This window comes from Aethalodelphis obliquidens, unplaced genomic scaffold (assembly GCF_003676395.1).
Source record: "Aethalodelphis obliquidens isolate GAN/ISIS:26980383/991018 unplaced genomic scaffold, ASM367639v1 scaffold24, whole genome shotgun sequence".
Taxonomy (NCBI): Eukaryota; Metazoa; Chordata; class Mammalia; order Artiodactyla; family Delphinidae; genus Aethalodelphis; species Aethalodelphis obliquidens.
Window position 1 is genome coordinate 1,179,289 of NW_020837968.1, and position 15,823 is coordinate 1,195,111.

The 15,823-nt window shown below is 35.1% G+C and overlaps 1 protein-coding gene across 3 annotated transcripts in view; it reads left to right on the forward strand.

Annotated features, from left to right (window-relative positions):
• ZBTB41 (zinc finger and BTB domain containing 41) overlaps positions 1 to 14,304 on the forward strand; it is a 51,104-nt gene extending 36,800 nt beyond the window's left edge. For all 3 annotated transcript variants that reach the window (XM_027122139.1, XM_027122140.1, XM_027122142.1), the window contains one exon: positions 8,058 to 14,304. In XM_027122139.1, coding sequence (XP_026977940.1) covers positions 8,058 to 8,713 — 656 coding nt within the window. In that variant the 3' untranslated portion in view covers positions 8,714 to 14,304. The remainder of the gene's footprint in view (positions 1 to 8,057) is intronic.
• Positions 14,305 to 15,823: the final 1,519 nt, after the last annotated feature.

A 15,823-nucleotide genomic window follows, 5' to 3' on the forward strand; every position in this document is an offset into this window, starting at 1 on the left:
GTCCCCTTTTCTGGTTGTTTTTGGTTCCTCTATATCTATGAGATGCTCTGAAGACATTTCTTTTATTTTCTTCTCTTTTAAAAGAGTAATTCAAATATGACCTCATTGTCCTGTTTACCAGTTACTGTTTTATATTTATTTATTTATTTATTTATTTTTGGCTGCATTGGGTCTTCGTTGCTGTGTGAAGGCTTTCTCTAGTTGCGGCAAGCAGGGGCTACTCTTCGTTGCAGTGCACAGGCTTCTCGTTGTGGCTTTTCTTGTTGCAGAGCACGGGCTCTAGGTGCGCGTGCTTCAGTAGTTGTGGCACATGGGCTCAGCAGTTGTGGCTCGCAGGCTCTAGAGTGCAGGCTCAGTAGTTGTGGTACATGGCCTTAGTTGCTCCGTGGTATGTGGGATCCTCCCAGACCAGGGCTTGAACCTGTGTCCCCTGCATTGGCAGGTGGATTCTTAGCGACTGTGCCACCAGGAAAGCCCCCAAGTTACTGTTGCATAGCTTTCCTTTTTACATAGTCAGTTGTGATTTATAGTAGAATGATTTGTTGTGATTTATAGGTAGTTATAGTAGAATGATTTGCTTCAGCTGGTTTCCAGAAGTTATTTTCTTAATCTTTCCTTTTTTCCCTTGGCAATGCTACCATATATTGAAACATAGATTGTTGGATTTTTTCCTATATGTTGTCATAGTTCTTGTTTGACTTCTCATGTAAATTAACAATTTTTAAAGCTTTCTTTCCTTCTTTTTAAGAAAGAAACCCATTAATGCATTTATGGCTGCCTTGCTTTATATTTACTTTGGATTTTGTCAAGCTGCTGTTCTGGTAGGGAAAAATAATTGATTTCATAAATATCAAAATTGGAAATAACTGGATTTGGGCAATTTCAATAGCAAAGAATTTCAGTAAAGAATTTATTACTGATATAGTACTGCTGTTAAAAATAAAATTACACCTCTCTCAAAATGAGAAAGTCATAATTTGGGGGGTATATAAATATATAAAAATGTAAAAAATGAGGAAACTATATTAATGCTAGTCTCCACACTAGTTATAAGTAATATGCCTAATAAACTCATGATTTGAAAAAGTTGGTGAACTTACGAAAAGTTAATTTGAAACCACTGATGATTAAGAATTGTAAAACTACAGGAATTATCTAGAGGAGAAAGTTAATAAGAGCTGGCTTTCTAACTGCATTAAGTTTTTTGAAAACACTGATTTGTAGTAATTAGTTGATGACCAATGACCGTGGAATTCTCAATTCTGGATATCTCAAAGTTAGTTGGAATTAGGGGCAAGTCCCTCTGTCCATTGAAAATTAAGGAAATGAGCTCTGTTACAGAATAAGATAAAGTTTATGGCTGTTATGAAATGAGAAGGAGAAATCATTTGAAGCAGGGGTCAGCCCACTTTTTTGGTAAAGGGCTGGATAGTAAATATTTAAGTTTCTGTGGGCCAGACAGTCTCCGTCTCAACCACTCAACTTTCTGTGGTAACATGAAAGCAGCCATAGAAGGGTATAAATAAATGAATGTGACCACATTCCAAGAAAATGTTATATACCAAAACTGGCAAGAGACTGTATTTGGCTTTCAGGCTATAGTTTGCCACCTCTTGATCTAAAGTGATCAGCAGGCTACCCAGACAGGACTTCACAGAGCAGCTGTTCCAAGAACTGGGTGCTATGCTCCCAAGTCCACTCCTGAGATTTACAGGTCCAGAAACTCAATTTTATATCTGTGCACTAATAGTTATAAGTATTCTAAGGAGTTCTTCAATAACCACTGGAAGTAGAATCACCAGAGTGTCAGCTTACTATTAACCTTCTAGAGAATGAGATATTAATGTGTGCTGGCCAAGGTGTCCTTTTCTCTTATCAAGGAAGTAGAGTTGCTAAATTTATTCATCAGAAGGAGAATTGCTAAATGTAGTTATAGAATAAAATTAGGTAATAATTGTATGGAATCATTTACTGAGGAAATGGTGAAGGATGCTGAGCCATCTTTCCTGTTGTAACAGTGCACCTCTCTGGTGATGAGAATAATTGTGTTCCCCAGATTCCTTTTCTCTAGTGCAGGTACCCTTACTGCATTGTCTGTACTGTTAGATTCTTGTTTTTTGGAATACCCTTGCCGGAGTCCCTACTGACTTCTTCTCTTCCATTGTTCCTTCTTTAGAAGAGGTACAAATAAGTGATTGGTTTTAGTTTTGGCCAGGTCAGTACCCTTAAGTGCTTCAAATGAACAGATATGATCAGCGCCTAGCCCAGGACTTGTAAATAGTAGGTGCTTAATAAATATTTATTCAAGGAATGAATTTATCATGTTTTCCTACAACTACCCTCTAAACTCATGTATGTTTTCAAACCACACAATTAGAGAAATTCATTGGAAAATGGATATAAGATTTTTTTCTACAAATGTCTTATTCTCATCTCTTATGTGCTTTGCTTGTGTAATCCTCAGAGTAGTAATTATGTCTATTCAGCAGTAGTCTTGTTGAGATGTAATACATTCAGTTAAAATGGGTATAAAGCTGATAAATTTAGGGCTTGATTTTAGACTTGGCAGAATTTTTAAGCTGTTTTTTATTGAAGTATAACACATAAAGTACACAAATGAATTTTTATAAATGAGTGCTTCTATGTAACCACCATTCAGATCAGGATGTAGGACATTCAGAACTCCAGAAGCACCCTCCCTGGCCCCTCCCAATCAGTAACCTCCTTGCAAAATAATCATTATTTTGACTTATGTCACCATTAATTAGTCTGTCTGTTTGAACTTCATATAAATGGAATCATACAGTATGCACTCTTTTGTCTGGTTTCTTTCAGTCATATGTCTATGAGATTCATCCATGGAAGTAGTTTGTTTCTTTTCATTTTCATATGAATATATCAAAATTTATTTATCCGTTTTACTTTGATAGACACTTGGTTTGTGTTTACTTGGGTCTATTATAAATAAAGCTGCTCTAAATATTCTTGTCTATGATTTTTCATACACACTGCATTCATTTCTCTTGTGTACATGCCTAGCCCTGGGATTGCTGGCTTATAGGATATGCATATGTTTTACTTTAGTAGACACTACTAACCAGTTTTCCAAGGTAATTGTGACAATTTACCTCCTACCAGTAGTGTATGGTGTATGAGAATTCCAGTTGCTCCACATTTTCACCAATACTTGATAGTGTCTCTTTTTTTAGCCATTCTGTTGGATATGTAGCACTGTCTCAAAGTGGATTTAATTTGCATATCTGTGATGAGTAATGATATTGAGCACCTTTCCATACACTTATTGGTCATTGGATATTCACTTTTATGGAACACATGATTCATTCTTCTGCTGATTTTCTTAAATTGGATTGTCCATCTTTTTCAAATTGATTTATGGGAATTCTTTCTATATTCTGGGTATGAGTTCATTGTTGGATATCTAAATTACAGGTGTCTTCTAGTCTGTGGCTGGCTTTTCCACTCTAGTAATGATATCTTTCAATGACTGAAGGTCCCAAATTTTAAAGAAGTCTTGTATCAAGTTTCTTCTTTCTAGTTAGGTTTATTGTATCCCCTTTAAGAAACTTTTGCCTACCCCAGGGTCATTAATATTTTTTCTTTTACCTTCTGACGATTTATTTTAACTTACATATTTAGATTATGAACTTTATCTTATTTTTGTGTTTATTATGAGGTAAGGTCAAAGTTCTTTGTTTTTTTGACATGTGGTTATCTAGTGGCCCTAGCACCGTTTATTGGAAAGACCATCCTTGCCTCAGAGCATTTCAATGGCCTATTTGTTTTAAGTTAAGTGATCATATATGTGTGGTTTGTTTCTGGACTCTCTTGTGTTCATTGGACTATCTGTATATTCTTTCACCATTACTATACCATATAAAGTACTGTGGCTTTCGATATCTTGTAGTGTAAATACTCCAACTTTGTTCTTTTTCATTGTCTTTCTTACTCTTTTTCCTCTATGTTTTCATATGAATTTAGAAACAGCTTATAAATTTCCAAACACAAATACCTTCTAGCTACTTTTGGATTTTCTAAAGCATACAAACTGGCCATCTGTGAATAATCACAGTTTATTTCTCCCTTTTTAAGTCCTTGCATCTCTCTCTCTCTCTCTCTCTCTCTCTCTCTGCCTTATTGCTTTGGTTCATATCATCAGTGGTATATTGATAGTGGAAATCCTTGTCTCCAGGGAAAAGCTTTCAATATTTCATTACTGAGTATGGTTTTTATAGATTTTTGTAGATACTGTTTTTCAGATAAAGAAATTATCATCTGTTCCTAGTTTAGTTAGAGTATTTGTCATGAATAGGTGTTGAATTTTATCAGATTTTTCCCTGCTTTTATTGAGGTGATTATATATTTGTTCTTTATTATTGTGATAAAATACATTGATTTTTGTTTGGGGTTTTTTTTTTTTTTTTTTGATCCATGGTCATGAGACATACTGTCTATTTTTTTTTCCTTGTTATGTCCCTAACAGGTTTTATTATGACTATGCTGGCATCAAAAAATAATTTGGGAAATAATACATCTTTTTTCAGTTAACTGGAGGAGTTTATATAATATTGGCATTATTTCCTCATTACTATTTGGAAGAATTCACTGATAAATTCCACTGAACTTGTTTTCTTTGGAGAAAGGTTTCAATTAAAGATTCCTTAATAGTTTCAGAGCTGTCAGATTTTCAATTCTTGTTTCATTTTTAAGGAATTTTATTTAATCTAAAATATAAAATCTATTGGCAAAATTCAGAGTATTATTTATTTTTAATGATTATAGGATCTTTAGTGATAACCTTATTTTATTCCTATTGGTAATTTGTTTTTTCTTTCTAGAAATTTGTTGATTTTATTAATCTTTCAAAAAACTACTAGATTTTGTTGATTTTTTTTCTCTTTCATATTTGTTGTATATTTCTTTTCTGCTTTTCTCTTTTTTATTCTTTCTATTTTATTTGGGTTTAATTTCTGTCTTTCCCTGTCTTCTTTATATAGATGCCTAACTTAATTAAATTTGGCATTTCTTATTTTTTATTATACATATTTTAAAGTTCTAAACACTTTAAATACTGCTTTAGTTACAGTTCACAACTCATTTTATATTTTATGTTTTCATTAGAATTCAGTTAAAAATAGTTTTTAATGTCTTCTGATTTATTCTCTCATTTGTGCTTTATTTTAAATTGTACTGTATTGCCCAATTCCTAAATATTTGGGGATTTCTAAGTATTTTTATGTTACTAATGTCTAGCTTAATTCCACTTTTGTCAGAGAATGTATTTTATTCAAATATTCTGCATTCTAATATGATATTTTTGTCTACTTATTCTATAAGTTACTGAGAGCTATATGTTAAAATCTCTAACCTAACTGTTGATTATAAATTATCTATTTTTCATTTTGAGTTCTTCAGTTTTTTGCCTTATATATTTTGAGGCTGTGTTATTAGCTATGTACAGATGGTTATATCTTACTGTTGATGGTCCTTTATATCATTGTAAAATGTCCCTTTTTATGCTGGGATAAAGGACCAGCTCTCTTTTGGATAATATTTATGTGGTATTTTTTTCTTTTTACTTTCAGTCCTTATATGGGCCTGTATTTAAGATGTGTGTCTTTGGAATATTATTTTATTATGATAAACTCTTTTAATCAGGATGTTTAGTTCATTTAAATGTCACATGATTTCTCATTTATTTGGGTTCAAATCTGTCATCATGCTATTTGTCCCGTCTGTTTCTTGATGCTTTCTTTTTCTTGTCTTCATTTCCTTGTAATTATGAAGTATTTTTATTACCCATTTTCCCTCAGTTTACTTGTTAATTGTATGTTCTTTCAGTATTCTTTTAGTAGTCACCTTGAAGATCACAACATGTATTCTTCTTAAATTATTAGAGTCTATCTTAAATTAGTTCTTGATCCCTTTTCTAGACAATTCAAAGACCTTATGACACCTCATCTCTCTCAGCCTTTACGTGTTATATGTATTTTAATTTTACATATACTTTAAACCATGTAAAACATTATTATTTTGTTTGCTTTAAATAACTCATTTATTTTTAACCATATTTACCCTTTACTCTCCACTCCTTCCTTCATGACCATTTTCCTTCTTCATGTAGGATTCCCTTTTGTGCATATCTGCTGGCACCAAATTCTCTTAGGTTTTGATTGTCTGAAAATGTTATTTTACTTTATGGAGACTATTTGGCTGACTATAGAATTTACATTAGCAGTTATTTTTCTTTCAATATTTTAAATGTGTCATTTTTTTCCTCTTTGACCTTCTCTAGTGTTTGTTGAAAAATATACTGGCAGTCTTATTGTTGCTCATTTGAAAGAAATCTCTCTTTAATTCACTGCTTTTTAAGATTTTTCTGTCTTTGATTTTCAGTAGTTTTATTATAGTGTGCCCAGATGTGTTTTGGGGGTTGTTTTTTTTTTTCTTTCTTTTTGTATTTTGTTAGATGTGTAGAACTTATTGCATCTATGACTTGTCTTTCATTTAGGAAGATTCTCAGTCAGTTTTTCTTTCAAATACTGTTTTTGACCTATACTCTTATTTTCTTTCTGGGACTCCAATTATATGTATGTTAGACTGATCACTTTGTCTTATGTACCCCTCTCTTGCAAATGGCTTACAATACAAGTTTATGATGTAACAAATCTGTAGGTGAGAAGTGTGACCCCAAGCTAAAACCTCAGGGTTGGTAGGGCTCCATTTCTTTCTGGAGGCTCTAGAGGAGAATCTGTTTCCTGCTCATTTGGGTTATTGGTAGAATCGATTCTTTGAGTTGCAGGACCAGGGCCCAGGTTCTAGTTTTTTAACTGGTTGTAAGCTGAGAGCTTTCTCAGCTTCTAGAGGCTGCCACATTCCATGGGTCCTAGCCTCCTTCTTCCATTTTCAGAACCAGCAGTTTGGGATTGAGTTCTCTTGTCACAGCTCTCTGACCTTTTCATCCGCAGTTATCACTGCTTTTAAAGACCCACGTGATTAGATTGGGCCTACCTGGTTAATCTCCCCACTTCAGGGTCTTTAACCTTAATCATATCTGCAGAGACCCTTTCACCATGTAAGGTAACAAAATCATAACTTTCGGGGATTAGCCAACCACCCTGGCTACTGTAGGAATTTATGTTTCATGGGAAAAAAACAAAAACCAAAAACTTCTGTGTGAGAACCTGACTCAGGAAGAATTGAAAACTGGCCAAGCTTCCTTATTCTTCTTCTTTTTTTTTTTTTTGAGGTACGCGGGCCTCTCACTGTTGTGGCCTCTCCTGTTGCGGAGCACAGGCTCCGGACGCGCAGGCTCAGCGGCCATGGCTCACGGGCCCAGCTGCTCCGCAGCATGTGGGATCTTCCCGGATCGGGGCACGAACCCGTGTCCCCTGCATCGGCAGGTGGACTCTCAACCACTGCGCCACCAGGGAAGCCCAAGCTTCCTTATTCTTGATCCTCATCAACTCTCCTTATTCTAACATCAGGCTAGACATTGGTGTTACTACTTCTCATTCTGATCCAAAGAACCAGGTTAATCGAGTTGCTGTTTTAGCTTTTATCCTTCTTGGGTGGGAGGAAATCAAATGCTCTAGTTTACAACTCTTTTAGGGGCTATAGTGGGAATAATAGCAAGCAAACAATAATGACAACAGCCTAGGTTTATCAAGTACTTACCACGTGCCAGTGTAATGCTAAGCACTATTATTTCATTTTCTCATTCAGTCCTTTCACCAAGTCTGTGAGGTAGGTACTGTTATTATTCCATATAACAGGTGAGGAAACTGTGCTTAGAAGTTGGGGAGCTTGCTCCAGGTTTGCCTGGTAAATGGTGTAGCTAGAATTCAAACTAAGATCTTTTGGATGTTTGAGCTCATTCTCTTTACCAGTTACTATACTGTCTCCACTTTGTGATAGCATGCATTACTGCTTTTATTAAGTTCATGTAAGAATTCCCATGGAAAATTTGCTACTTAATTAAAATCATTGTCTTACCAAGTGACTGCGTTTTACAGTTAATTTCATTTGTGTTCATACAGGTGAAAAACCATACAAGTGTCAAATTTGCAATCAATCTTTTAGAATTAAGAAAACTTTAACAAAACACTTGGTCATTCATTCTGATGCCCGGCCTTTCAACTGTCAGCACTGTAATGCAACATTTAAGCGGAAAGACAAGCTGAAATACCACATTGACCACGTTCATGGCATAAAGTCACCTGACGATCCTCTCAGTGCTTCTGAGGAGAAGCTTGTATCCTTGCCAGTAGAGTACTCGTCCGATGATAAAATCTTTCAAACAGAAACAAAACAATATATGGACCAGCCCAAAGTTTACCCGTCAGAAGCCAAGACTATGTTGCAGAGTGTGTCTGCTGAAGTGTGTGTCCCTGTAACGCTGGTTCCAGTCCAGATGCCTGACACTCAGAGTGACCTGGTGCGTCACACCACTACTCTCCCTCCACCTTCTCACGAGATCTTGTCGCCACAGCAGCCATCCACTGATTACCCACGAGCAGCTGACTTAGCTTTCCTGGAGAAATACACTCTTACTCCTCAGCCTGCAAATATAGTTCATCCAGTCCGACCTGAACAAATGCTAGATCCTAGAGAACAGTCTTATCTTGGAACGTTATTGGGCCTTGATAATGCCACCGCTGTACAAAATATTTCTAATCGTGAGCATCATTCATGAGTAAATCTAAGCATTCCACAGACTTTTTCTGTGGTTACGTGTTAATGGTAGCCTAGAGCTGACAGCTTTTAACTTAGTGGGGCTGCTATTTTTTCATTTTCTCTAGTTTCTCAAGTCCTCAGAACCATTTCAAATCAAGAAAAATATGTATCTCTGTTTACTGAACATACGAATATTTGGACATATTTTGAGGTATAATATTTGAAATGGACATTTTTATGATTTTTTTAAAGGCTAATGCTAATTTTTAATGGTTTCTTTAACTTTTCAAAACTATTACTGTTAACATTATGAGGGTATTTGTTTTTAGTCATCAATGGAAATTTTTATTCTTCTTTAGTCTCATTCCTCATTTCTCCCTTCCCCATCTTCCAAACAAGTGTTAAGGATGATGTAGCTTTTAAGAAAGAATACAAGAGTATATAGAACTGATAATTGCAACTGTTCCTTATCCTAACTTAAGTGTCATGATTATTTCTTCCAGATTTTTAAAAACTGAAATCAGGAATTTGAATTTATAAGAAAGTCTTGGATAGTTGGGTGTTCTTTTTTCATCCGGCCATAATTTCAGTTTATGACTATCCTTTGGTCTTTTGACAAACTCAAAGCCAGAAAGCTAACTAATGCAGGATTAGCTCATTAAAGGAAATGTAGAATTGAAATAATTACCCAGATGGTTGGTTTTTGCCTGTGCTTCAATTATTGTGAATAAGAAATGCAAATACAGGTCTAGGCATTAAATTACACAAGTTGAAAATGTGTTAAAAGCAAAATATGACAGTTTTAACTAGATATTTTTCAAGGTAAGTTCACCTTATGTATTTTGCCATTTATTTCAGAAACAATAACATATCACAACATATATCTTCATCTTACTATGGGAAGGGCAGTTATAACTAATTAGTGAAAATTTAACAAGCTACTTTTGGTCTCATTTACCTTTGCTAACTGAAACTCTGGGAAATAGAACCTACAGATTTCATATATGATTGTTAGAAAAGGTGCCAAACAAACATAAAATTTGTGTCTAATTGAACTTAATGTTTTTTAATTAAAGGGAACCATTATTTGTATACAGATTTACATGTAATCGAGATCTTTACTTTTGCTTTACAATAAGCCTAATGTCTGTAATTATCCTTGATTTTTATTTTTGTATGAGACGAAAGTTGAGGACTTGGTAAAAGTCAATAGCAGTTGGAGCAAAGCCTCACTGATTAAAATTAAATGAGGAAAAAGTCAGTCAGAATTGTAAAATAACCTTTAAAGATGTGCACTTTCCATATTTTCAAGTCAGTTTAAACTTAAACTAGGATGTTTCCTAGTAGAGCTGCTTAAAGGGTTAGAGAATAGGCAGGGTTGATTTATTATTAGCATGTCATTTGTATGTAAACTCCTGGAAAATAGCAATTTTAAGAGTTTTCTACTTCAGTTTTGTTTACACTCCTAATTGCTTTAAGCACTTTTTTTGTGTAAAGTCTGGCCCAGCCCTTGTGAAAAAAATCACAAATAAAATAATGAAGTTTTAGTGAATAAAATTTAACCACTTAATAATGTGGAAACTTGTTTCCTGAAGCACTTAAGAAATGAAGGTACTTTACAGGAATACTCACCACACTAATGGAAATAAAACAAAAGAAAAAAAAGTTGAGAATTAGGGCAGTTAACCAAAGTAGCTCATGTAAGTAATAAAACCAACCTGAGTTTTGCCTCATTTATTAAAGTTTGGTTATAATTATCCTAGGACCGATAGATACTAGTTATGTATTAATTCTTTATAAAGCATTCTTACTTTCGTGTGGAAATGTTATGTCTGGAGTACTTACATGATAGAACTTGACTATATGAGGTACTATTATTCTGTCTTTCAAAATGACTTTAAAAAATACATATCTTTATGATTTTTATCATAAAGACCTGCAAGACTTAACTAAAAAACTTAGTATGATGAAAAGAAATCATATCTAAAAGTGTACCCTGCCTTGCATATAAACCAATGTAGAAAAGTTTGGACTTACAGAAAGGCAAATGGTATATATGTATATGTGTGTGGTATATTATATGTTTGGTAGCAGAAAAAGAGGGTGTTGCGGTGTTGCATTTTCAACATTCAAAAGAATACCTTGCTTTTTGAAGGTATTGACTTTAGGGTTCTTTTAATAATAATCTCCTAATGCTTTAAATATATGATTTGATTGTAGGAATTGGTTTACAGTATAGAACTTTTCTGGAATACATCTCTTATATAAAGTGAAACATAATTATATTTAGTTATTATTGTAGATAACAAACTTGAATAGTAGTTTACTGTTTTATACAATGCTTTCACAGTTATCTCATTTAAACCTCATAACCAGCTCTGAAATAGAAATGACATACTGTATTCCCATGTTAGAGATAAAGAATCTGAGGTTAAGCCTACATCATTAATAAGTGGCAGAGCTACTAATAGGGAAAGAAATGGAGCATTAATGAATGCTTACAAGGTGCCGGGCACTGCGTTTTCTCATGTAATCTTGAAAACAGTCTGGGAGGTAGGTAGTATAATTCTTATGAAGAAATAACCTCAGCGGGTGAACAGACAAACAAATCTGCCTCTAATTTCCAAATTAGAATATACGAAATTTTACAATTGTGAAAACCTCATGGATTTGAGCAAACTGAATGTATATAAGTTTTTGAAGTTGGCACAAAAAAATATGAAATGAGGCCTGCTCTTTTCAGTTAACCTTTTGTCACATTGTGATTTGGAGCATTTTGAACAAATGCTCCATTAACTCTAAAACCCATTAATTCTGTAAATTTTATACTTAAAATTTTGAATCTTGCAACTAAGTTTAGCCTCATGCAGAATTTTTTATTTTATGAGCATAATTTATTGTTTTAAATTAATTTTGTAGTTGATAGCAGTTAGCACTTATTATGTAAATTGAATAATTTATCAAATGTAGGAATTTGTTAACCTAATCCATTTTTACTTAAATGTACCAAAGATTTTTAGTAGGTATTAAAATAGTTTAAAAGAATTTAAATTCTTTGTTGTTTGAATAAATATGTGTCCAAAGAAGCACAGTTGAAGTCCTAGGATTATGGATTTTTTTAAAAAATCGTTTGAATACTAAGATTAAATGTTTGTGTTTATATGTATAAAAATGAGAACAGAAGAAAATACTCTGGGAATAGTCATACTGACAAACCAGTTACAAATAAAAATACTCAGTTTTCCTCAGTTTAATTAATTGAATGTTATCTTTTAAGTGGACACTATTAAATGCTAAAAATAAGCTTACTTTTTACACTACACTATTAATTAATTTTGCCTTAGAATTTTTTTTAAGACAAGCTGAAGATTTTTTTGTAAGAAACCCCACCTATTTTTTGCAGCCTAAAATGCTATTTAAGATTAGGGTTTGTTCTTCATGCCAGCAAGATTTCACCAACGACTGTGAAGGCAGTGATCTTTGCATACTTTTAAGTAAGTAACTTAGTCATCTGTTGAAGAGGAGTAGCAAAAATAGGGTTTTAAACTGGTGCTTTATTAAGTGACTTTCTTTAAAGTGATGGTAGATCATGAAGTAGGTACCTAAATAATTTTCTATCAACCTTAAAATTGTCAAAACATCTTTGAGGAGTGACTATAAGCTATTAGTTAAGGGCTAACAAGTATTTAAATGTCATTCATTGCTTTTCACTCTATAATTGCAAACGAATTAAAAACACCATTAACTGGTGTGTGTGTGTAAGTTTGTTTGCGTTCTCTTCCTAGCAGATCACTCTGCTGTATCATTGGTGGAAAGTCAGACGGGGAGCATCAGCTCTTTGACAGTGTCCTTTTATATATGCCCAGTCTTCTCTGGATTGAATGCTTTGTGCCTTTTCAGTGCGCTATACTTGCTTGGAGTTGACTCTGCTGGCTAGATTGTTTTGGTTAAAAAATGATTGTGGTTTTGTTGTTGTTATGGGTCTTATGTGTGTGTTGCCTGCTGGTCAGGCAACAGTTGTTTTTAGGTTGCTTTATGTTTTTGTAGGAAAATTGGCACCAAGTACTAGTGTGTTTTTTTTTTTTTTTTTTTTTTTTTTAAATCTCTACTACTGTGGCCTTTCTAGTTACTGTGAAGCCACTCCTGGGCCTGTCTCTAGATGCTCATTAGAGGAATCTGACAAATAAAGTAAAAAGAGCAGTGTGTCTGCCTCTCCTCCTCCCATCCCCCACCTTTTCTTGTTAATAATCAGTTACCAAACCACCCAGCTCTACACTGAACCACTTCTTTTTTCAGTTTGCCTAAAACTGAGCCAGAGGTGATGGTTTGAGATGGGTCTCATAAAAAGCAGCAAGATCCCAACCAACAAACAAATTGAGTTGATGAACTCAGGAAAAATTGGGACTTTTAAAGTCATGTTGGATTATTCTAAGATTCATTGCCAAATTTAAAATGACTCGAAATGTATTTTTTAATAAGAAACAAAAGTAGCATTTCTAAAACTTTTAATAGTGTTACAGTAAATGTTACTATTAGATTGAATAATGGATAATGTGAGAATAATTTTTTGATAATTTCTAGGAACCATAGACAGTTCTTTTTAGGTCCCCCCCTTTCTTTTGCACATTCCTCTCAGTAAAGTCTGTAGTGGTTTAGGAAGGGGGGATCGTTCCCTTATTTCCTCTAAAATTATTTCTACTTCAAGGTACTTTTTTCCTGCAATAGTTGCATGTTTTCTGCGCTTCCTCTTTGGAAGTGGCCTTAATAAGGTAGAAGTTACAGCATTAGGTCATGTGGAGGATGAGGGAAAGGTCTGGTAGAGAGAGCGTCTGTACTGTGTTTACTTTTCACTTTTCAACTTGCTGTGCATTGATCTTGAGTCTGTGTTGAAAAATCCCCAATTTAAATTTAGCCTCTGTAGCCATTTATATAGAGAGAAAATAAGAATTATATTCAGAGACTAGAGGTTATACAAAGATGGATATACATCTTTTGTTCTGCTTTTTTCCAAATTCTTAGGTAAAGAAGTAATTTCGGTGCTTGCATTACTGCTGGCGATTTTAAAACATTTCTTGAAAGAAGAGCATGCACACTTCTCATTGTTATTTCGCCTCGTTGCTTGGTATTCCTGCTTTGTAATTACAAAATTTTTATTCCTTGTAACAATCGGACTTTTCTTATCCCTGTGGACAAAACTGTTTTACAACCGATGCGTGCGGCTACCAAAACATGAGCACAGAGGTGGGCACTTGGCTGCTCCGTGTTGTGTAGGAAGTGTTCTGATTACGGGATTTATGATGTACACTAAAGTGGAAATGCCTATGAACCTAGTTTTCAGTCTCCAATCCTAAGTTTTCTTTTTAATCATGAGAACTCTTTTAAAAAACGATTGCAAAGAAAAATCTAAAATATCAAGATTCATTATTTTGTCAACTGTGTGTAAAGTATCTTGTGAGTTTTATAGATATTTTGACTGTCTCGTGTATCCTGAGTACCAATGTCTTTATAGAAAAATTCAGTTGTCTGTGAAGACTAGGAAGTGTATTGTATATTGAACTAGTTCTTTGTGTTGTTTTGATATTTAAAATAAAGTTCTTTGGTCCTAATAAAGCATATCTAGGTTTTATTGAACACATTTTCACAGCATGACAATGCAGTGCTCTGCCTGCCTCCTGAAAAATTGAATAAAAAGATCATGAACACATAGAAAACCAGTGTCTTGGGGCACAGTTATTAAAATTTTCTTTATTTTTCATAAGCTAGGTATCATTATGAAATATTTTATATGTTAAATGTATAAATCATTATTTAATGGTTTTTAAGTGGCTAATTAATATGTTTAAATATTAATAGTGGACTATTATGCTTGAAGTAGTCATGTGCTGTTTTTCCCCAAGGAGTCTGAAGTGTAGAAAATCCCATGAAAGGGCTGTTGCCTGCGACAGTGAGAGGGGACACTCTCACCACTACCTCTCATTCCCAGAACTGTACACTCTGGCCACAGGAGGGACCACTGCTGGTCTAAGGCACGAGCCGAGTGACAGGACACACCCGACCTGGCCAGCTGTCATCTGCATCTGGCACCATAACTGAGCCTCCACAGGCAGCTGGTAGAAGACTAGTGAATTCCAAGCCTTCCCACTGGAGGCGGTGTTGTGTGGGACACCTAATTCTCTATTGCTGTGTAACACATTAGACCAAATGTAGTGGCTTGAAACAACAGACATTATCTCACAGGTCCTGTGGGTCAGGAATCGACTGGCTGAGCTAGGTGGCTCTGGCTCAGGGCCAGAGGTTGAAGTCAAACTTCATGGGACCTGCAGTCTCTAGAGGCCATCCTGGAGCAGACTTCACCTCCAAGCCCACTTCTGGCCATAGTTCCTCCCAACACAGCCTCTCTCTACAGGGCTGCCTGGTGATAGATACACAGCTGGCTGCCCCCAGCTGAAAAAATGAAAGAGAAAACAGGCAGGATTTAAGTTGCAGTCTTTTATAACCTAATCTAGGAAGTGATAGCACATCACATCTGCCACTGTGAGTCCCTAAGTCCACACCACTCAAGGGACACAAATTAAGATTCCCCTCTTGAAGGGAGAAGTGACCAAGAATTTTTAGACACACTTTGAAAACCTCCACAGATTCATTGGTTCTAGAGAAAGCATTCTGTACGTCTGTGCATGGATAGTGGGGGCAGGTACAGCAATCTATACTCAGCAAATGCATCTACTCCAGAGAGGAAAATACCACCTCTTCTGTGGTAGAAAGGGTTTAATGTAACCGACATGCCACAGGTAACTGGTTGGTCCCTGGGGAGTGGAGTCACACTGGGGGTTCTGCTTGGCCTCTGTTCACAGGTCAGGCACTCAGCGGTGGCACATCCAATCAGCCTTGGAAGGACGGAGACTGTTTAAGCTCTTTCATAGCCCCCATATCTGCGGCTATGGCCATTGTATACATGGGTTCACCAAAGAGGAATGGGGTCTCTGAGGAAACAGGTTCTAACACCTACGCAGGACACGTTGTCTTGTTTGCCTGATTTTTGAGCTCTTCCTTTACCTTGGATATTCTCTGATGGCATTTACTAGGGACACAAATTTCTTAACTTCCTGTCCCTATTTTTCTTTTAAAT